This window comes from Amblyraja radiata, chromosome 45, assembly GCF_010909765.2.
Source record: "Amblyraja radiata isolate CabotCenter1 chromosome 45, sAmbRad1.1.pri, whole genome shotgun sequence".
Classification (NCBI taxonomy): domain Eukaryota; kingdom Metazoa; phylum Chordata; class Chondrichthyes; order Rajiformes; family Rajidae; genus Amblyraja; species Amblyraja radiata.
In genome coordinates, this window is record NC_046000.1 from 9,539,358 (window position 1) to 9,560,667 (window position 21,310).

Below are 21,310 nucleotides of genomic sequence, written 5' to 3' on the forward strand. Positions count from 1 at the left end.
TACAGTCACTCACACACACACACACACACACACACACACTGCAGGGGTCAGGATGGAACGGGGTCTGGTGCTGCTAGGCAGCGGCCCAACTAGTTGTCCTCCAGTGGGTTGAGGGAGCTGCAAGAGGCCATTTGGCCCGTCGACCGTGCTGTCCCGTGGTGCGTGCGCTGGCCTTCCCCGAGATCCCACTCTCCCCGACCACCGGGGACCAGCTCCCTCTCATCTCCTCAAGCTCTCCCTCCATTGTCTCTGTGAGGCTTGTCCTCACTTACAGCACACAGAATCCCAGCAATGAATGGGTTAACCTATGATGAGCGTTTGTCGGCACTGGGCCTGTACTCGCTGGAGTTTAGAAGGACGAGGGGGGACCTCATTGAAACGTACAGAATAGTGAAAGGCCCGGATAGAGTGGATGTGGAGAGGATGCTTCAACTAGTGGGAGAGTCTAGGACTAGAGGTCACAGCCTCAGAATCAAAGGACATTCTTTTAGGAAGGAGATGAGGGGGGATTTTGTTAGTGAATCTGTGGACTTCTTTGCCTGTGGAGGCCAAGTCAATGGATATTTTTAAGGCAGAGATAGATAGATTCTTGATTAGTGCGGGTGTCAGGGGCTATGGGGAGAAGGCAGGAGAATGGGGTTAGGAGGGAGAGACCCGATGGGCCGAAGGGGCCTGTTTCCGCGCTGTATCTCTAAAACTAAACTGATGTTCCACCTGTTTAAGAAGGAACTGCAGATGCTGGAAAATCGAAGGTGCTGGAGAAACTCAGCGGGTGCGGCAGCATCTATGGAGCGAAGGAAATAGGCGACGTTTCGGGCCTAAACCCTTGGTGTTCTACCTGCCTGCGTTTGGCCCGTGTCCCTCTAAACCTGATCCTAGGTTAATTGGCTTTGGTAAATTGTGAATTGTCCCGAGTGTGTGTAGGATAGGGCTAGTGTGCTGGGGGTGATCGCTGGTCGGCACGGACTCGGTGGGCCTTAGGGGCCTGTTTCCGCGCTGAATCTCGAAAACTAAAACTCTTAATAGCAACATCCAGTTAATATGTGACTCTACCGTTATAAGGGTACTAACACACAAGGGCTGAAGTGTCATTTGTCTGAGGCTTTTGTCCCAGCAGGAAGTTTCTGAGCCAATGTCACAAAATGACGACTGAACCCGTCCGACACAAAAATAATCTACCTTACGCTGTAGCTAGCGTTCCATATCCAGGCCCGAGCACACATCTATGGATGCTGCCTCACCCGCTGAGATTTTTGGTCTACCTTCCATTATTCCAGCATCTTTCTTAAACAATTAACTCCTGCATATCGTCGAGACCAAGGCGCAGGCTCGGCGATCGTTTCAGCGAACACCTCCGCTCAGTCCGCCTAAATCTCCCACTGTAACTCCCCCTCCCATTCCCACGCCGACCTTTCTGTCCTGGGGCCTCCTCCACTGTCAGAGTGAGGCCTAGCGCAAATTGGAGGAACAGCACCTCGTATTTCGCGTGGGCGGCTCACACCCCAGCGGTATGAACGCTGGCTTCTCTAACTCCAGATAGCCCTTGCTTTCCCCCTCTCTCCCCCTCCCCATTCCCAATTCTCCCACCAGTCATTCTATCTCTGTACCGCCCACTCCCCCCGACATCAGTCTGAGGAAAGGGTCTCGACCCGAAACGTCACCCACTCCTTCTCTCCAGAGATGCTGCCTCCAGAGTTACTTCAACGGGGAGTCCAGGACTGGAGGTCACAGCCTCAGAATTAAAGGACGTTCCTTCAGGAAGGAGTTGAGGAGGAATTTTTTTAGTCGTAGGGTTTGGTGAATCTGTGGAATTCATTGCCATATAAGGCTGTGGAGGCCACAAGTCAGTGGATATTTTTTAAGGCAGAGATAGATAGATTCTTAGGTAGACAAAAGTGCTGGAGAAACTCAGCGGGTGCAGCAGCATCTATGGAGCGAAGGAAATAGGCAACGTTTCGGGTCGAAACCCTGAAGGAAATAGGCAACGTTTCGGACCGAAACCCTTCCGGGTTTCGGCCCGAAACGTTGCCTATTTCCTTCGCTCCATAGATGCTGCTGCACCCGCTGAGTTTCTCCAGCACTTTTGTCTACCTTCGATTTTCCAGCATCTGCAGTTCCTTCTTAAATAGATAAATTCTTAATTGGTGTGGGTGTCGGGAGGGGGGGGGGTTATGGGGAGAAGGCAGGAGAATGGGGTTAGGAGGGAGAGATAGATCAGCCACGATTGAATGGCTGGGTAGACTTGATGGGCCGAATGGCCTAATTCTACTCCTATCACTTCTGACTCCAGCATTTTGTGTCTGTCATCTCCAGTTCCACCCTACGCAAATGTAATTCGACACAAGGCACACGTCTGCGGATCTAGTTGGATTAAGGGAGGGAGATAACGAGCCAAGGTTACAAATGACGACTGAACAGAGAAAAGGCCAGTCCGATACAAAGTGCGTTAGCTTACACTGTAGCGTCCCATATCAAGGCCCAAGCATACAGTGGTGGAACTACCCTTGGTGAAAATAACATTTAAACTCCCGTGCGTAGGACGGAACTGCAGAGTTTATGCACGAGAAATCGACGCAAGATGGTGGAGTAACTCGGGCAGCATCTCCGGAGAGAAGGAATGGGTGACGTTTCGGGTCGACACCCTTGAACCCAACCCGATATACAACTCTATCTGAGGAAGGACATTATTGCCATAGAGGGAGTGCAGAGAAGGTTCACCAGACTGATTCCTGGGATGTCAGGACTGTCTTATGAAGAAAGACTGGATAGACTTGGTTTATACTCTCTAGAATTTAGGAGATTGAGAGGGGATCTTATAGAAACTTATAAAATTCTTAAGGGGTTGGACAGGCTAGATGCAGGAAGATTGCTCCCGATGTTGGGGAAGTCCAGGACAAGGGGTCACAGCTTAAGGATAAGGGGGAAATCCTTTAAAACCGAGATGAGAAGAACTTTTTTCACACAGAGAGTGGTGAATCTCTGGAACTCTCTGCCACAGAGGGTAGTCGAGGCCACAGTTCATTGGCTATATTTAAGAGGGAGTTAGATGTGGCCCTTGTGGCTAAGGGGATCAGAGGGTATGGAGAGAAGGCAGGTACGGGATACTGAGTTGGATGATCAGCCATGATCATATTGAATGGCGGTGCAGGCTCGAAGGGCCGAATGGCCTACTCCCGCACCTAATTTCTATGTTTCTATGTTTCTATGTTTCTATCTCCCCCTGAAGCCCAAAAACCAATCAAACCTTACCTGCTGCCTCGAGGATATAAAGTGTTGGATGGCCCAGAACTTCCTCCAACTAAATGAGAGTAAGTCTGAGGTCATCCTTCTCGGCCCCACGGACTCAATCAAAATGATAGCAGGCAGCCTTGGAAGCCTTACCCCACTAGTCAAACCCCACGTCACAAACCTCGGCGTGATATTTGACTCAGCACTGAAATTTTACAAATGTCGTGGTAAAAGCTAGCTTCTTTCTGCTTTGGACGATAGATAAAATAAAACAATTCCTCCACTTTGATGACCTCGAAAAGATCATCCACACATTTATCTCCTCCGGCCTAGATTACTGCAACTCCCTTTACACTGGCGTCAGCCAATCTTCCCCGTCCCGCCTGCAACTGGTCCAAAACACCACAGCGAGACTCCTGACGGGCACAGGAAAAAGGGACCACATCACCCCGATCCTGGTGAAACTCTCTCCACCGGCTCCCTGTGCGGTTCCGTATACACTTCAAGACCCTCCTCCATGTCTACAAAGCCCTCAATGGGCTTGCCCTGCCCCCTCCTACATTAAAAGTCTTCTCACCCACCACTCCACCTAGTCCTGATTCCTGGGATGTCAGGACTTTCATATGAAGAAAGGCTGGATAGACTTGGCTTATACTCGCTAGAATTTAGGAGATTGAGAGGGGATCTTATAGAAACGTACAAAATTCTTATGGGGTTGGACAGGCTAGATGCAGGAAGATTGTTCCCGATGTTGGGGAAGCCCAGGACAAGGGGTCACAGCTTAAGGATAAGGGGGAAATCCTTTAGGACCGAGATGAGAAGAAACTTTTTCACACAGAGAGTGGTGAATCTCTGGAACTCTCTGCCACAGAAGGTAGTTGAGGCCACAGTTCATTGGCTATATTTAAGAGGGAGTTAGATGTGGCCCTTGTGGCTAAAGGGATCAGGGGGTATGGAGAGAAGGCAGGTACGGGATACTGAGTTGGATGATCAGCTATGATCATATTGAATGGCGGTGCAGGCTCGAAGGGCCGAATGGCCTACTCCTGCACCTATTATCTATGTATCTATGTACCTCCAGGCCCCTCAGATCGGCCGACTTGGGGCTGCTGAATATCAATCAATCAATCAATCAAGCACTTTATTCATCTCCGAGGGGCAATTTAAAGGGCGCATTACAGTAGCTTTTAAAAAAAGAAAGGGAACAATCAACGAAGTGACAAACATTCAAAGCTACTCTCTGCACCAACCGGTCGACCACACGAGCAGTGATCCGACAAGGATTGGGTTGTCAGCAGCGATACAATAATGAAGAACACACAAAAATGTGACACAAACATCCACCACAGCATTCATCACTGTGGTGGAAGGCACAAACATTTGGCCAGTCCCCCTCCATTTCCCCCCCCGTAGACAGGACCAGAGTCTAGAGTCAGTCCAGGATCGGCTCTTCCTCACCGGAGACCGCGGCTTTAGATTGTTGTAGGCCGCAGACCGGCGGTCGAGATTTAAAGTCCCCGCCGCAGCCAGAAGCACCGTAGACTGCAGGGCCGGCGGTCTAGGCATAAGCTTAGGGGCGATCGTGCCTTTGTGGTTGCAGCCCCTAGACTGTGGAACAGCAGCACCCCTCTTCCCATCAGAATGAACAACCCCCTCCATCGACTCCTTTAAGTCAAGACTAAAAACATATCTATACTCCCAAGCCTTTCCTGACGTCCACTGAGCGAGGGCTATATGTATATATGTATGTAGTTTGTTTGTCTATACGATTCTTATAACAAATTTAAAACACTTTGGCCAACGAGAGTTGTTTTTTAAATGTGCTATATAAATATATGTGTGACTTGACTTGACTTGAACCCGAAACGGTGGCACAGCGGGTAGAGCTGCTGCCTCACAGACCTGACTACAGGTGCTGGTCCGTACCTTTTCCCCGTGACCTGCGTGGGTTTTCTCCGGGATCTCCGGTTGCCTCCCACACTCCAAAGACGTGCTGGTTTGGTGCAGGTTTGTAGGTTAATTGGCTCCGGTATATAGTTTCTAAATTGTCCCCAGTGTGATCCCAGGAACGAGCGGGTTAACGTACGATGAGCGTTTGTCGGCAACGGGCCTGCACTCGCTGGAGTTTAGAAGGATGATGGGGGGCCTCATTGAAACTTACAGAATAACGAAAGGCCTGGATAGAGTGGATGTGGAGAGGATGTTTCCACTAGTGGGAGAGTCTAGGACCAGAGGGCACAGCCTCAGGATTAAAGGACGCTCTTTTAGAAAGGAGGTGAGGAGGAACTTCTTCAGTCAGAGGGTGGTGAATCTGTGTGGAATTCATTGCCACAGACGGCTGTGGAGGCCACAAGTCAGTGGATATTTTTAAGGCAGAGATAGATAGATTCTTGATTAGAGCGGGTGTCAGGGGTTACGGGGAGAAGGCAGGAGAATGGGGTTAGGAGGCAGAGATAGATCACCCATGATCAAATGGCGGAGTAGACTCGGTGGGCCGAATGGCCTAATTCTGCCTCTATAGCTTGTGTGTAGGATAGTGTTAGTGTGCGGGGATCGCTGGTCGGCGCGGACTTAGTGGGCCGAAGGGCCTGTTTCCGCGCTGTATCTCGAAACTGTACGACGTTTCGAGGGGGGGGGCAGCAGGAATATCTGTGATGGGGATTCGAGGGAACTTGCGGATGCTGGAATCTTGAGGGGAGAACAAGCTGCCGGAGTAACTCAGCGGGTCAGGCAGCATCCCTGGAGAAGAAGGGATCGGTGACGTTTCGGGCCGGGGATCCTCCCTCAGGCCCGACACGAAACGTCGCCCATCCTTTTTCTGTTGCCCGTCCCGCTGAGTTACTCCAGCACTTGGCGGTATAAACCAGCATCTGCGGTTCCGCAGGGCTCTGGTGAGGCCACATCTGGAGTATTGCGGACAGTTTTGGTCTCCTAACTTGAGGAAGGACATCCTTGTGATTGAGGCAGTGCAGCGTAGGTTCACCAGATTGATCCCTGGGATGGCGGGACTGTCATATGAGGAAAGATTGAAAAGACTAGGCTTGTATTCACTAGAGTTTAGAAGGATGAGGGGGCATCTTATAGAAACATATAAAATTATAAAAGGACTGGACAAGCTAGATGCAGGAAAAATGTTCCCAATGTTGGGCGAGTCCAGAACCAGGGGCCACACAGTCTTAGAATAAAGGGGAGGCCATTTAAGACTGAGGTGAGAAAAAACTTTTTCACCCAGAGAGTTGTTAATTTATGGAATTCCCTGCCACAGAGGGCAGTGGAGGCCAAGTCACTGGATGGATTTAAGAGAGAGTTAGATAGAGCTCTAGGGGCTAGTGGAATCAAGGGATATGGGGAGAAGGCAGGCACGGGTTACTGATAGGGGACGATCATGAATGACGGTGCAGGCTCGAAGGGCCGAATGGCCTCCTCCTGCACATATTTTCTATGTTTCTATGTTCCATTCTGCACCGATCAGCACAGGAACAGGCCCTTCAGCCCGCGGGTGTCCGTGCTGGACATGGTGCAAAGTTAACCTGATCTCCACTGCCTGCATGTGGTCCATATCCCTCCATCTCTCTGTCTGTCTAAAAACCTCTCAAACATCACTATCATATCTGTGTATGATGAGGCTGTGGATAGGGAGATTCACTCCTGGTACATAGATAGGACTGGTTTAGAGGGATTTGGGCCAAACGCAGGCAGGTGGGACCAGTGTAGCTGGGGCATGTTGGCTGGTGTGGGCGAGTTGGGCCGAAGGGCCTGTTTCCACACTGTATCACTCTGTGACTATGACCTATACTATAACCCTCTCTCTTCCCCGTGTGTGTGTGTGTGTGTTGGGCTGCCTGTGTGTTTATGTGCGTGTGTGTGTGTGTGTGTGTGTCTGTGGCTGCCTGTGTGTTTATGTGCACGTGTGTGTTTATGTGCGCGTGTCTGCGTGCTTGCATGTGTGTGCGTATGCATGCGTGTGTATGTGTGCGTGTGCGCATGTCTGTGCGCGTCTGTATCTGTGTGTGTTTGCACGTGTGTCCGTGTCTGTGCACGTGTGTGTGTGTCTATGCACCTGTGTGCGTGTCTGCGTGCGTGTGCGTGTCTGTGTGTGCATGTATCTCTGTGTGTGCGTGTCCGTGTATCTGTGTGCGTGCGTGTCTGTATGTGCGTGCGCGCGTGTGTTTGTGTGCGTGTGTCTGCGTGCGTGTCTCTGTGTGTCTGTGTGCGTGTATCTGTGTGTGTGTACGTGTACGTGTCTGTGTACGTGTGTGTGTGCGTGTCTGTGTGTGTGTGCATGTGTGTGCGTGTGTGTGTCTCTGCTTGTCTGTATGTGTGTACGTGTGTGTATCTGTGTACGTGTGTGTGTGTGTTTGTGTACGTGTGTGTGTGTGTGTGTTTGTGTACGTGTGTGTGTGTACGTGTGTGTGTGTACGTGTGTGTGTCTGTGTACGTGTGTGTCTGTGTGCGTATACGTGTGTGTGTCTGTGTACGTGTGTGTGTCTGTGTGTACGTGTGTGTCTGTGTGCGTATACGTGTGTGTGTCTGTGTGTACGTGTGTGTCTGTGTGTACGTGTGTGTGTGTGTCTGTGTGTGTACGTGCATGTGTGTGTGTACGTGTGTGCGTGTGCGTGTGTAGAATGGTGCTGGAGAGCAGCAGTGTTGCAGTCACAGCCCAGTCCCTGGATCTACACAGCAGCTGCGGCCGATCGTGTCAGCTCCAGCCCACGCCCGATGCCGTCGACCCCTCCCCGCCCAGCAAGGACGTCAAATACGGAGAGGTCATCGTGCTGGGGTAAGCGTTCCCTCCCCCTCCCCCCCTCCCTCAGCCTAGCGGGTAGAGCCGCTGCCTCACGGCGCCAGACACCCGGGTTCCACCCTGACCACGGTCGCTGTCTATACGGTGTTTGCACGTTTTCTCCCCGTGACCTGCGCGGGTTTTCTCCGGGCGCTCCGGTTTCCTCCCACACTCCAAAGACGTGCGGGTTTGTAGGTTAATTGGCTTCGGTAAATTGTCCACAGTATAGTGTGTAGGGTGAAACTAGTGTGCGATGATCGCTGGACGGCACGGACTCGGTGGGCCGAAGGGCCTGTTTCCATGCTGTGTCTCTAAATCCTACCCCTGTTGTCAATGGCCAACATTGTCCCCAGTGTGTGTAGGATAGTGTTAGTGTTCGTTAGGGGGGGGGGATCGCCGCTCGGCACTGACTCGGTGGGATTTCCGTGTTGTATCTCGAAACTAAATTTGCCGTTTGCCCCCCACCCCTCGCCGCAGGTACAACGGGTCGCTAGGCAACGGGGACAGAGGTCGACGGCGTAGCCGATTAGCGCTGTACAAGAGGCCTAACGCCAACGGTGTCAAACCGGACCTGGTACACATCACCTCGACGCCCCTGGTCACCAAGGTAGCCCACCCCCCTCACCGATCCTCCCGCGGCGCAACGCTCCCTCGCTTGCCGATCCAACGCCCCCCCCCCACCGTTCCTCCCCGTGGGGGATTTGAACCGGTGATCGCCCGCAGACTGAGCCTGGGGCCTTTGCTTGCAGGCCTTGAGCAACATGGGGCATCACAGCGTGTCGTACACACTCTCCCGCAGCCAGTCCGTCATCGTGGAGTACAGTCACGACAACAACACAGACATGTTCCAGGTAACCAGGGCAACGGAGGGGGGGGGGGGGAGAGGGGAGCGGGTACAAGCGGAGGGAGGAGGTGGAAGGGGGAAGAGAAGGGAGTAAAACACTGACTTTCACCCCTCTAACCACTATCCCCCTCTCCCTCCTCTCTCTCTCTCATCCCTTTCCCCCCATCCTCCCCCTCACTCTTCCTCTCCCCATCAACCCTCTCTCCGTCTCTCGTACCCGCTTCTCCTCTCACTTCTCCCCCCCTCCGCTCTCTCCCCTTCCTACTTCCCTCCGCCCTCCTCTCCCACCCTCTCCTCTCCCTTCCCTCCCTCTTCTCTCCCCCCTCTTCTCTCCCCCCTCTTCTCTCCTACCCTCCTATCCCCTCCCCCTCCTCTCCTCCTCCCCTCCCCCTTCCCCTCTCTTCTCCCCCCTCCTCCCCCTTCCCCCCTTCCTCCTCTCCTCTGCCCTCCCTCTCCCCTCCGTCCCTTCTCCTCCCCCTCCCTCCCTTCCCTCCCTCTTCTCTCCCCCTCTTCTCTCCTACCCTCCTATCCCTTCCCCTCCTCTCCTCCCCCTCCCCCTCTCTCCCCTCTCATCTCCCTCCCTCCTATCCCTTCCCTCTCCCTCCTCCCTTCCTCCCCTCCCCCTCTTTCTCCCTCCCTCCTCTCCCTTCCCCCTCCTCTCCCCTTCCCTCTCCTCTGCTCTCCTTCCCTTCTCTCCTGCCCTCCATCTCCCCTCCTCTCCCTTCCCCCCTCCTCTCCCTCCTCTCTTCCCCTCCCCCTCCTCTCCCCCCCAGATTGGCCGCTCCACGGAGACGCTGATCGACTTTGTGGTGACGGACACGGCTCCCAGCTCGCCGGGTGGCGGTGGTGCGGTGGTCGGCGTAGGCTGCGGCGTTGGCTGCGGCGTTGACGGCATTGGGGGCTGCGTGGGTGTCGGCTGCGGGGGCGTGGGCGGGGGCGTGGGCGTTGGTGGGGGTGTTGGCGGCGAGTCTCCGGCGCTGCAGAGCACCATCTCCCGCTTCGCCTGCCGCATCACCTGCCAGCGCTCGCAACCCCACACCGCCCGCGTCTACGCTGCCGGCTTCGACTCCTCCAACAACATCTTCCTCGGGGTGAGTGGTGGGGGGAGGGACAGGAGGAGACAGTTTAAGAGTAAGGGGTAAGCCATTTAGAACGGAGATGAGGAGAAACTTTATTCCATAGAAAATAGGTGCAGGAGTAGGCCATTCGGCCCTTCGAGCCTGCACCGCCATTCAATATGATCATGGCTGATCATCCAACTCAGTATCCTGTACCTGCCTTCTCTCCATACCCCCTGATCCCTTTAGCCACAAGGGCCACATCTAACTCCCTCTTAAATATAGCCAATGAACTGTGGCCTCAACTACCTTCTGTGGCAGAGAATTCCACAGGTTCACCACTCTCTGCCTGAAAAAAAAAAACTTCTCATCTCGGTCCTAAAAGATTTCTCCCTTATCCTCAAACTGTGACCCCTTGTCCTGGACTTCCCCAACATCGGGAACAATCTTCCTGCATCTAGCCTGTCCAACCCCTTAAGAATTTTGTAAGTTTCTATAAAATCCCCTCTCAATTTTCTAAATTATAGCGAATACAAGCCGAGTCTATCCAGTCTTTCTTCATATGAAAGTCCTCCCACCCCAGGAATCAGTCTGGTGAACCTTCTCTGTACACCCTCTATGGCAAGAATCCCAGGATGGCGGGCCTGTCATATGCTGAGAGAATGGAGCGGCTGGGCTTGTATACTCTGGAGTTCAGAAGGATGATAGGGGATCTTATTGAAACATATAAGATTGTTAAGGGTTTGGACACGCTAGATGCAGGAAACATGTTCCCGATGTTGGGGGAGTCCAGAACCAGGGGCCACACACACAGTTTAGGAATAAGTGGTTGGCCATTTAGAACGGAGACGACGAAACACTTTTTCTCACAGAGAGTTGTGAGTCTGTGGAATTCTCTGCCTCAGAGGGCGGTGGAGGCCAGTTCTCTGGATGCTTTCAAGAGAGAGTTAGATAGGGCTCTTAAAGATAGCGGAGTCAGGGGATATGGGGATAAGGCAGGAATGGGGTACTGATTGTGGATGATCAGCCATGATCACATTGAATGGCGGTGCTGGCTCGAAGGGCCGAATGGCCTACTCCTGCACCTATTGTCTATAAGGGGAGGGGGGGGGGGAGAGAAGAGGGATGGGAGAGAGATTGAGAGAGGGGAGGGTTAGGTTGTGGGGGGGGTGTGAGCGTGTGGGACTGGTCGCTGCTCTAACCCGTCCCCCTGTCTGCGTGCAGGAACGTGCGGCCAAGTGGCGGACCTCAGATGGGCTGATGGACGGTTTGACCACCAACGGGGTGCTGGTCATGCACCCGGCTCACGGCTTCACCCACGACTCGACCCCCGGACCCTGGCGCGAGATCTCCGTGTGCGGGAAGGTGTACGCTCTACGGGAAACTCGTTCCGCACAGCAGCGGGGAAAGCTGGTACGTCACACCGCACTCTGTGTGTGTGTAATCCTGACTGTGTGACTGTGTCTGACTGTGTGTGTGTGTCTGACTGTGTCTGTGTGTGTGTGTCTGTAATCCTGACTGTGTGTGTGTGTCTGACTGTGTGTGTCTGAATGTGTGTGTGTGTGTGTAATCCTGACTGTGTGTATGACTGTGTGTGTGTGTGACTGTGTGTGTGGGACTGTGTGTGGAATCCTGTGTGCGTGTGTGTCTGACTGTGTGTGTGTGTCTGTGTGTAATCCTGACTGTGTGTGTGTGTGTGTGACTGTGTGTGTATGTGTGTGTAATCCTGACTATGTGACTGTGCGTGTGTGACTGTGAGTGAATCTGCATCTGTGTGTACATCTCTGACTGTGCGTGTCGGCACAACAGAGGGGTAAACTGTTACGTGACCCCGTCTCTGTCCTCACTCTCCCTGTCTCTCTGCCTCTCACACCTTCATTATCTCTCTCTCTAGGTTCAGGAATAACTACTTCCCCACAGCCATCAGGTTATTAAACCTGGCTCGGACAAAACTCTATGATTATTAATAACCCATTTTCTGTTATTTGCACTTTATCAGTTTATTTATTCATGTGTGTATATATTTATATTATGGTATATGGACACACTGATCTGTTTTGTAGTCAATGCCTACTATGTTCTGAAGCAAAGCAAGAATTTAATTGTCCTATACAGGTACACATTGAATTGAATTGAATTACCTTTATTGTCATTCAGACCTTACGGTCTGAACGGAATTTCGTGCCTGCAGTCATACATACAATAATAAACAACACTAAACACAAATTAACATCCGCCACAGTGAGTCCTCCAAACACCTCCTCACTGTGGTGGAGGCAAAAATCTTAGAGCTGCAGTCTCTTCCCTCCTCTTCTCCCTCTGCGCTGAGGCGATTCCCCACCGGGCGATGGTACAAACAGTCCCGCGGCTCACCGAACCCCGCGAACGGGCCGGCTCAAACACCGCGGCCCGGGGTGGTCGAAGCTGCCGCCCTCCAGTCCAGCAGACACAGCTGTTGGGCCCGCGGCTCAACCCCGGACTCAGGTCACCGCCGCCAGAACGCCGTCCCAGCCCCGAGCCGGATCGCCCTCACGTGAGTGCCGTTCCTCCCTCGAGCTGGGCCGCTCCGACGTGAGTGCCGTTCCTCCCTCGAGCTGGGCCGCTCCGACGTGAGTGCCGTTCCTCCCTCGAGCTGGGCCGCTCCGACAGAAATGCCACAGCCCCTCACGGGAGAGTCTCAGCCCCGCCCGCGCCAGGCCGCCCTCACGGGAGCGTCACAGCCCCTCACGGGAGCGACGTTCCAGCCCCGAGCTGGGCCGCCCTCACGGGAGCGAGCCCAGGGCAAGTCCTGACTGGCTCTGCCTCCGGAGTCTCGAGGTCGCCAGCTCCGTCATTAGGCCTCAGCGCAGACGGAGGCAGAGAAGGGGGATACGACAAAAAAGTCGCATTCCCCCGAAGGGAGAGACAGCAAGCCCCGTTTCAACCCCCCCCCCCCACATAAACACAACCTAAAAACCAAAAACTTAACTAGACAAACCGAATAAAAAACAACACAAAAAAGTAAAAACAAACGGACTGCAGGCGAGCCGCCACTTCCGGACTCACTTGAACTTGAACTCTTTCTCTCTCTGTCCCCCTCACCCTCCCTCCCTCCAGGTGGAGAATGAGTCTAACGTTCTGCAGGACGGTTCTCTGATCGACCTGTGCGGGGCGACGCTGCTTTGGAGGAGTCCGCAGGGCCTGGACCAGGCCCCTACGCTGAAGCAGCTGGAGTCGCTGCGGAGGGAGGTGAACGCAGCACGCCCGCAGTGCCCGGTGGGCCTGAGCACGCTGGCCTTCCCCAGCCTGGCCCGGCGCGAGGGGGTGGACAAGCAGCAGCCCTGGGTGTACATGAGCTGTGGCCACGTGCACGGCTACCACGACTGGGGCTGCCGCAAGGAGTGCGGAGAGAGGGGCGGGGGCCCGGAGGAGAGGGAGTGCCCCCTCTGCCGGCGAGTGGGGCCCTACGTCCCACTGTGGATGGGCAGCGAGGCGGCCTCCTACCTAGACGCCGGCCCCCCCACCCACGCCTTCTGCCCCTGCGGCCACGTCTGCTCCGCCAAGACTGTGAAGTATTGGTCGCGGGTCCCTCTGCCACACGGAACCCACGCCTTCCACGCAGCCTGCCCGTTCTGTGCCACCTGGCTGACCGGGGACAAGGGCCACGTCCGCCTCATCTACCAGGGCCCGCTCGACTGAACTCTGACCTCCAACCTCCCAGCTTGACCCCCTCCACCCCCTAGAGGACTGTAGTTATGCAAAAAAACCCCTGTCGTTTTTTTTTAAAGAAATAAAATGAAAAGAAGTAAATAAGTTTCAAATACAATGGGTTTTCTCTGCAGAGGGCTTCACCAGAATGACACAAAATGCTGGAGTAACTCAGCGGGCCAGGCAGCATCTATGGAGAGAAGGAATGGTGACGTTTCGGGTCGAGACCAGCTCTCTGACTCAGAGGGCAGTGGAGGCTGGTTCTCTGGATGCTTTCAAGAGAGAGCTAGATAGAGCTCTTAAAGATTAGCGGAGTCAAGGGATATGGGGAGAAGGCAGGAACGGGGTGGGGGAACTGATTGGGGATGATCAGCCATGATCACATTGAATGGTGGTGCTGGCTCGAAGGGCCAAATGGCCTACTCCTGCACTTATTGTCTCTGGCTGTGGTAGGATGATTCAGTTGCCTGATAACAGCCGGGAAGAAACTGTCCTTGAATCTGGAGGTGTGCGTGCGTTCGTTTTCACACTTCTGTACCTCTTGCCCGATGGGAGAGGGGAGAAGAGGGAGTGGCCAGGGGGGGGGGGGGGGGGTCCTTGACATTCCTTCTCTCCATAGATGCTGCCTGGCCCGCTGAGTTTCTCCAGCATTTTGTGTCTACCGTCGATTTTATCCAGCGTCTGCAGTTCTTTTTCAGTTTTTTGTACCAGATGCGAGGTGAGGCAGCTACAAAAAGTTGGACAGGCGTGGGACCTGTTTTCTCTTCGACGTCACATTTGGAGAGCGTGCGGACTCCGCGCAGACAAGCACCCGTAGTCGGGATCGAACCCGGGCGCCTGGTGCCGTAGAGGCAGCAACTCTACCACTGTGCCATCGTGTAGGTCGGGGTGGGCAGGTTTAAGCTGTGACTCATAAACCACTCGATAATAATCTGCCACGTACTAATGTGCATTGAAGTAGAGATGCAGATTAGACACCCCAGTCCCTCCTCCTCCCCGCACACACACGCACGCAGACACAGCACGCAGAGACAGCACACACGCACGCACAGACACAGCGCACACACACGCACGCACAGTGACAGCGCACACACACGCACATAGAGACAACGCACACACAGTCGCTGATCAAGAGGACACCATTTCCCATACACGCCAGCAAAAACAGAACAACCAAATCCACCTTAGTTTTTATTATAGATACAGCCCGGAAACAGGCCCTTTGGCCCACCGAGTCCGCGCCTGCCAGCGATCCCCGCACACCAACACCATCCTACACAATTACACCGATCCAATTTGCCTACAAACCCCTGCACGTCTTTGAAGTGGGGGAGGAAACCTGGAGAATGCCCACGCGGGTCACGGGGAGAACGCACAAACTCCGTACTGACAGCACCCCGGGCCTCTGGCGCTGCGAGGCAGCAGTTCGACCCGCTGCGCCACCGTGAGATCTCATTGGAGAGAGATGGCGGGCACTGGGGTCAGAGACAGAGGGACATCCGCGGAATAACTGAAACCGGCACGTCCAGCCGGCAGCTCAGTCCGAGGTCGTGTGGCTCGGTGCCATTTGCCGCCCGTCCAGAGGTTTACCAGAATGATCCCAGGAATGAGCGGGTTAACGTACGATGAGCGTTTGACAGCACTGGGCCTGCACTAGAAGGATGAGGGGGTGGGACCTCATTGAAACTTAGCGAATCGTGAAAGGCCCGGATCGAGTGGATGTGGAGAGGATGTTTCCACTAGTGGGAGAGTCTACGACCACAGGTCACGGCCTCAGAATTGAAGGATGTACCTTCAGCACGGAGATGAGGAAGAATTTCTTTAGGCAGAGGGTGGTGAATCTGTAGAATTCATCGGCACAGACGGTGGTGGAGGCCAAGTCAGTGGATATTTTTTAAGGCAGAGATTGATCGATCCTTGATTGGTTTGGTTGTCATGGGGTTATGAGGAGAAGGCAGGAGAATGGGGTTGAGAGGGGACGATAGAACGGCCATGATTGAATGGCAGAGGGGTATTCTGTTCGACTCGATGGGGCGAATGGCCTAATTCTGCTCCTATCACTTGTGGTCGCAGTTTGAATACACACACACACACACAGTTATTTTATGAAGAGACCTCTTCGAATCTCTGTGTACCTTGTGGCCTGGGACTGGCGGTGAAAGGGTTAAGGGCCACCCCGCTAATATACCTCCTGCGGCACTGGTTTAGTTTAGAGATACAGCGCAGAAACAGGCCCTTCGGCCCACCGAGTCCGTGACGACCAGCGATCCCTGCACACTAACATTATCCTACACACACACACACACACACACTAGGCCCACGCAGGTCACGGGGAGAACGTGCAAACTCCGTACAGACAAGCGCCCGTGGTCAGGATCGAACCCGGGCCTCTGGTGACGTGAGGCAGCAGCTCTACCCGCTGCGCCAGCGTGCCGCACTTAAACCAGACGTGGACACAAGGTCCTTCGGCCCACCGGCCGATTGTGATCTTTGGAATTCAAAACTCTAACAGAGAGGGGGGGGGGGGGGGGAAGAGAAATCAAACTTGTCCGAAGCGGAAAAAGGCCGAGACTGAAAGTAGAAAAAACCCCACGAGTTCTTGCAAATATAACGGAGACTGGAGGGATTAGCTGTGGAAGTCGGATTCATATTCCCCAGTGTTTGGAGTCGCGGCAAGACAGCTCCTGAAGGCAGGTCTCCAGCTCATCGCCATCCTCGGAGAATCGCTCGACGAAGGAGCTGATCAGGCCGGCGGCCGATGCCTCGTAGCTCTGGAACTGGATGTCTCCACCTGAGTTCAGGAAGTGAAGAAAGAAAGAGGGGTATCCGTTTAAAAGTGCCGGGGAGTTCAACGAGGTCACCGTCGACTTCTCCTGGACCAGCCTCGGCCGGGACCAGCGCACCCACGCCTCCGCTTTCCCTTGGAAAAGGCTTTGGAGGTTCAGCAAACAATTCTCACCAACTTCTGCAGATGCGCCGTGGAAAGCATTTATATATATTTTTTAAAGGTTTGGGAACAGCTCCGTCCAAGAAGAGAATTGTGGACGCGGCCCACACCTTCCTCCCTTCCGTCGACTCCACCTACACCCCGCGCTGCCTCGGCAAGGCCAGCAGCATCATCGAGGACCAGTCTCAACCCCCCGGTTACTCCCTCTTCTCCCCTCTCCCATCGGGCAAGAGGCACAGAAGTGTGAATACGAACACACCCATCCTCTCCTCCTCCTCCCCATACCCCCTCATAACTCTCCTCCTTACACCCCTCCCCCCATAACCCTCCTCCCCTCCCTCCCACACCCCCTCCTCCCACACACCCTCCTCCCCCCCCCCCCCCCCACCTCCTCCCCTCCCACTGAGTTACTCCAGCATTTTGTGTCTACCCCCTCCACCGAATTGTTGATTTGGGCGCGTTGGCACGGGAGGGTCGGGACGGGACGGGACGGGACCCACCTTCGATGCGAGTGTTGGCCTGCACAAACATCTTGCGGGACTCCTTGCGCAGCAGCACGGTGTGGCGCAGCGTGAGGTAGCGCTCCGGCTCGGCGTCCGTCACCCGCGAGTAGCTGGAGTACAGCGCCCGGCCCGCCTCCACGTCCGCCGTGCTCTTGTACACCTGGGGGGGGAGACAGAGGGACCAGAGGTGGTCAGTGAGGCACGGTTGGGAGGGGTGGTAGAGGTAGTCATCAGAGGGGGGAGGGGGGGTAGAGTAGTCAACGGAGGGGTACAGGCAGCCAATGGGGGAATGCAGGGGGGGGAGAGAGGGACAGAGGTTGTCAATGGGGGGGACACAGAGGGGGCGGGAAGGGTTTAGAGGTGGTCAATGCGGGGAGGAGAACGGAGTGGTCAATGGGGAAAGGGGAGGGGGTGGAAGGGCAGGACAGAGGAGCTCAATGGGGTCCTGTAGAGAGGTTGGCTTCCACTGATTGCCGCTGGAAGCTTCCGGGGCAGACGATGACAGCGATGTCAACATATTTGAAACATGGAAGATGGGGGGGGGGGGCAGATATAGAGGGACGGGTGGGGTGTGGAACACACACATGGAGGGAAGGGTTGGAGGGAGGAGAGAGAGAGGAAGGGGGACTGGCGTGTAAACATCGAAAAACAGGTGCAGGAGGAGGCCATTCGGCCCTTCGAGCCAGCACCGCCATTCAATGTGATCATGGCTGATCATCCACAATCAGTGCCCCGTTCCTGCCTTCTCCCCATATCCCTTGATTCCTTTAGCCCCACAGAGCTAAATGTAAGGGGTCACACAGTTTAAGGATAAGGGGGAAGTCTTTTAGGACCGAGATGAGAAAAAGATTTTTCACACAGAGTGGTGAATCTGTGGAATTCTCTGCCACAGAAGGTAGTTGAGGCCACAGTTCATTGGCTATATTTCAGAGGGAGTTAGATGTGGCTAAAGGGATCAGGGGATGTGGAGAGAAGACAGGTACAGGATACTGAGTTGGGTGATCAGCCATGAACATATTGAATGGCGGTGCAGGCTCGAAGGGCCGAATGGCCTACTCCTGCACCTATTTTCCATGTAAGTCTCTTTCTTGAAAACATCCAGTGAATCGGCCTCCACTGCCTTCTGTGGCGGAGAGTATGTGGGGGCGAACAAGGGTGGGATAGTCTCCGCTATTGGACACAGGCACGTCGAGGGGTTATTGGGGGGGGGGGGGGGGGTGAGATGAGCGGGACGGCGGTGCGACGCCCCCTGTTGGTCCACTCCCGCACCTGCAGCTTCCTGAGGAAGGCCTCGATGGCGGCCTTGCCCACCGTGGCGATCTTCTCCCGGTCCAGGGTGATGATGGCGTCGGGTTTGCCGTCGCCGCCGGTGGTCTGCCGCACGGTGACCAGCCCCTCGCCCGCTTCCAGCAGCACCCGCAGGATGACGAAGCGAGCCTGCATGTGGGCCTGGCGGAGAGAGGGGGAAGAGTCAACAGAGCTAATTTTCATAAATTCATACGTTCTAGAATTCGGCCCATCGAGTCACTCCTCATAAGGTCATAAGTGATAGGAGCCATTCGGTCCATCAAGTCTACTCTGCCATTCAATCATGGCTGATCTATCTCTCCCTCCTAACCCCATTCTCCTGCCTTCTCCCCGTAAACCCTGACACCCGGACTAATCAAGGATCTATCTATCTCTGCCTTAAATATATCCACTGACTTGTGACCTCCACAGCCGTCTGTGGCAAAGAATTCCACAGGTTCACCAAAGACACAAAGTGAGAGTGTGCGTGTGAGTGAGAGAGAGGAGAGAGTGAGAGAGAGAGTGAGTGTGAGAGAGAGTGTGAGTGTGTGTGTAAGAAAGAACTGCAGATGCTGGTTTAAATCGAAGGTAGACAGTAAATGCTGGAGTAACTCAGCAGGTGAGGCAGCATCTCTGGAGAGAAGGAATCTCGACCCGAAACGTCGCCCATTCCTTCTCTCCCGTGATGCTGCCTCACCCGCTGAGTTACTCCAGCATTTTCTGTACATAAACGTATGTGTACATACACAATGAACTATTTTTTCTTGCTTAATATATCGTTTACACTGGACTCTGCATACATATTCTGTTACGCTGCTACAAGTAAGAATTTCACTGTTCCATCTGGGACATATGACAATAAAACACTGTCGACTGCCCTACACACACACACACACATACAGGACAATTTCCACAACCGACTGATGTGCTTGCGGCCACTCACCTGCCTCCACTTCTGGGTCTCTGGGGTGTAGAACTCCAGGCCCAAGACTCCTGCCCGCACCATGGTTAGCCAGTTAACATAGATGACATCGTCCGCATCCGCGCCCTCGTGGCTGAAGATCCTGCAGCGGAGTGAGGTGGGGGGGGGGGGGTAAGAGACGTGACTACTTAGAGACCAAATACACCCACCCCAGAAAACAGAAGGAATCCAACAAGAGAGAGCGTCTGAAGGAGGGTCTCGGACCCGATACGTCACCCATTCCAAGAAGGCACAGCAACGACTGTTCTTCCTAAGAACATTGAAAAAGACTGGTCTGCCCCAACAGCTGCTGACAACGTTCTACCGCTGCACCACAGAGAGCATCCTAACACACGGCATCTCTGTGTGTGGTATCTCAGCTGCACGGAGGCGGAGAGGAGAGCTCTTCAGCGCGTCGTCCACAGAGCGCAGAGGTTTATTGGGACACAGGAGGGCATCTACCACACACACGGTGCCTCAGGAAGGCAGCCAGCATCCACAAAGAGTCCTCACACCCTTGTAATAGTCTGTTCGAACAGACGTTACAAGGCCCGCACCTCCAGACTCAGGAACAGCTTCATCCCCAGAGCTATCGCTGCTCTGAACCGGCCCTGCTGAGAGCTCCCCCCCCCATGAACTGTATTCACGCACATCGACCCGGCACAGACATATTTGCACTTTAGACTGTTTTACTGTTCTTTTCTTTTTCTCGGGGTATCTAAATGTTATTAGTTGTGTAAGTTATGACTATCGGACGGAAGCTGCATACCAAATCTATGTGCAATGACAATAAAAGATATTATTATTATTGTTTCCAGAGACGCGGCCTGCCCCGCTGAGTTACTCCACCATTTTGTGCCATACCCCCACCACCCTTTGTGTGAGAGAGTTACCCCTCAGGTTCCTATGAAATCTTTCCCTCTTAAACCTGTGTCCTCTGGTCCTCGATTCACCTAATCCATAACCTGCCCGCGTTCCTCCAAACCTGTTTAAGAAGGAACTGCAGATGCTGAAAAATCGAAGGTAGACAAAAGTGCTGGAGAAACTCAGCGGGTGCAGCAGCATCTATGGAGCGAAGGAAATAGGCAACGTTTCGGGCCGAAACCCGGAAGGGTTTCGGCCCGAAACGTTGCCTATTTCCTTCAGGGTTTCGACCCGAAACGTTGCCTATTTCCTTCGCTCCATAGATGCTGCTGCACCCGCTGAGTTTCTCCAGCACTTTTGTCTCCCTCCAAACCTGTCCTATCCACGTACCTGTCTAACTGTTTCTTAAACACTGGGATTGTCCCAGCCTCAACTACCTCCCCTGGCAGCTCGTTCCATACACCCACCACCCTCTGTGTGGAAAAGTTACCCCTCAGATTGCTATTCAATCTTTCCATCTTTGCCTTGAACCCGTGTCCTCTGGTCCTCGATTGCCCTCCTCTGGGCAAGAGGCTCTGTGCGTCTACCCGATCTATTTCCCGCACTCACTTCAGTATCTCGCGGCTGAGGCAGAGGTACAGGCCGACACACTCCGCACGGCACTCCTCGTAGGTGGAGGCGATGGTGGAGAACTTGCTGTCCCACGTCTCGCCCTGTTTGTACCAGGTCTTGACCTGAAGGGGAAGGGGAAAGAGAGCAAGAAAGAGAATGGCAGATGAAGGTTTCAGCGCTTCGTGGACCCTCTCTCTCCGGCTGCCTCCGCCTCCGCCACCATCCCCTAATGCCCCTGTCCCACCTGAACGGAAACCTCTGGAGATTTTGTGCCCCACCCAAGGTTTCCGTGCGGTTCCCGGAGGTTGCAGGTGGTTGCCGGAGGTTGCAGGTAGTGGAAGCAGGTAGGGAGACTGACAAAAACCTCCGGGAACCGCACGGAAACCTTGGGTGGGGCGCAAAGTCTCCAGAGGTTTCCGTTCAGGTTTCCTAAGTGGGACAGGGGCATAACTCTTCACCCTTGGGGTGGGGGCCCCCCCCATCTCTCTCCCCCTCCCTCCCTGGGGTGCCCTGAAACCCGCTCCCCAGAGGAGACA

General features: G+C 54.2%; 2 protein-coding genes across 3 annotated transcripts in view; one reads left to right on the plus strand and one right to left on the minus strand.

Moving 5' to 3' along the window:
* Positions 1-7,774: 7,774 nt before the first annotated feature.
* LOC116968624 (E3 ubiquitin-protein ligase pellino homolog 1-like) lies at positions 7,775-13,702 on the plus strand. Its single transcript, XM_033015388.1, has 6 exons — positions 7,775-8,008; positions 8,489-8,618; positions 8,761-8,862; positions 9,629-9,946; positions 11,138-11,326; positions 13,010-13,702. Exons 1-6 carry the CDS (start codon positions 7,854-7,856, stop codon positions 13,589-13,591), a joined length of 1,476 nt encoding a protein of 491 aa, XP_032871279.1. The 5' UTR covers positions 7,775-7,853; the 3' UTR covers positions 13,592-13,702.
* A 1,076-nt stretch (positions 13,703-14,778) lies between these two features.
* The window catches only part of dpp3 (dipeptidyl peptidase 3), a 29,821-nt gene continuing 23,289 nt past the window's right edge, over positions 14,779-21,310 (minus strand). For both annotated transcript variants that reach the window (XM_033015385.1, XM_033015386.1), the window contains exons 14-18: positions 20,772-20,896; positions 19,281-19,401; positions 18,320-18,499; positions 17,048-17,210; positions 14,779-16,391 (exon numbers count right to left, since the gene is read on the minus strand). In XM_033015385.1, the coding sequence (XP_032871276.1) occupies positions 16,246-16,391; positions 17,048-17,210; positions 18,320-18,499; positions 19,281-19,401; positions 20,772-20,896 (735 nt within the window). In that variant the 3' untranslated portion in view covers positions 14,779-16,245. The remainder of the gene's footprint in view (positions 16,392-17,047; positions 17,211-18,319; positions 18,500-19,280; positions 19,402-20,771; positions 20,897-21,310) is intronic.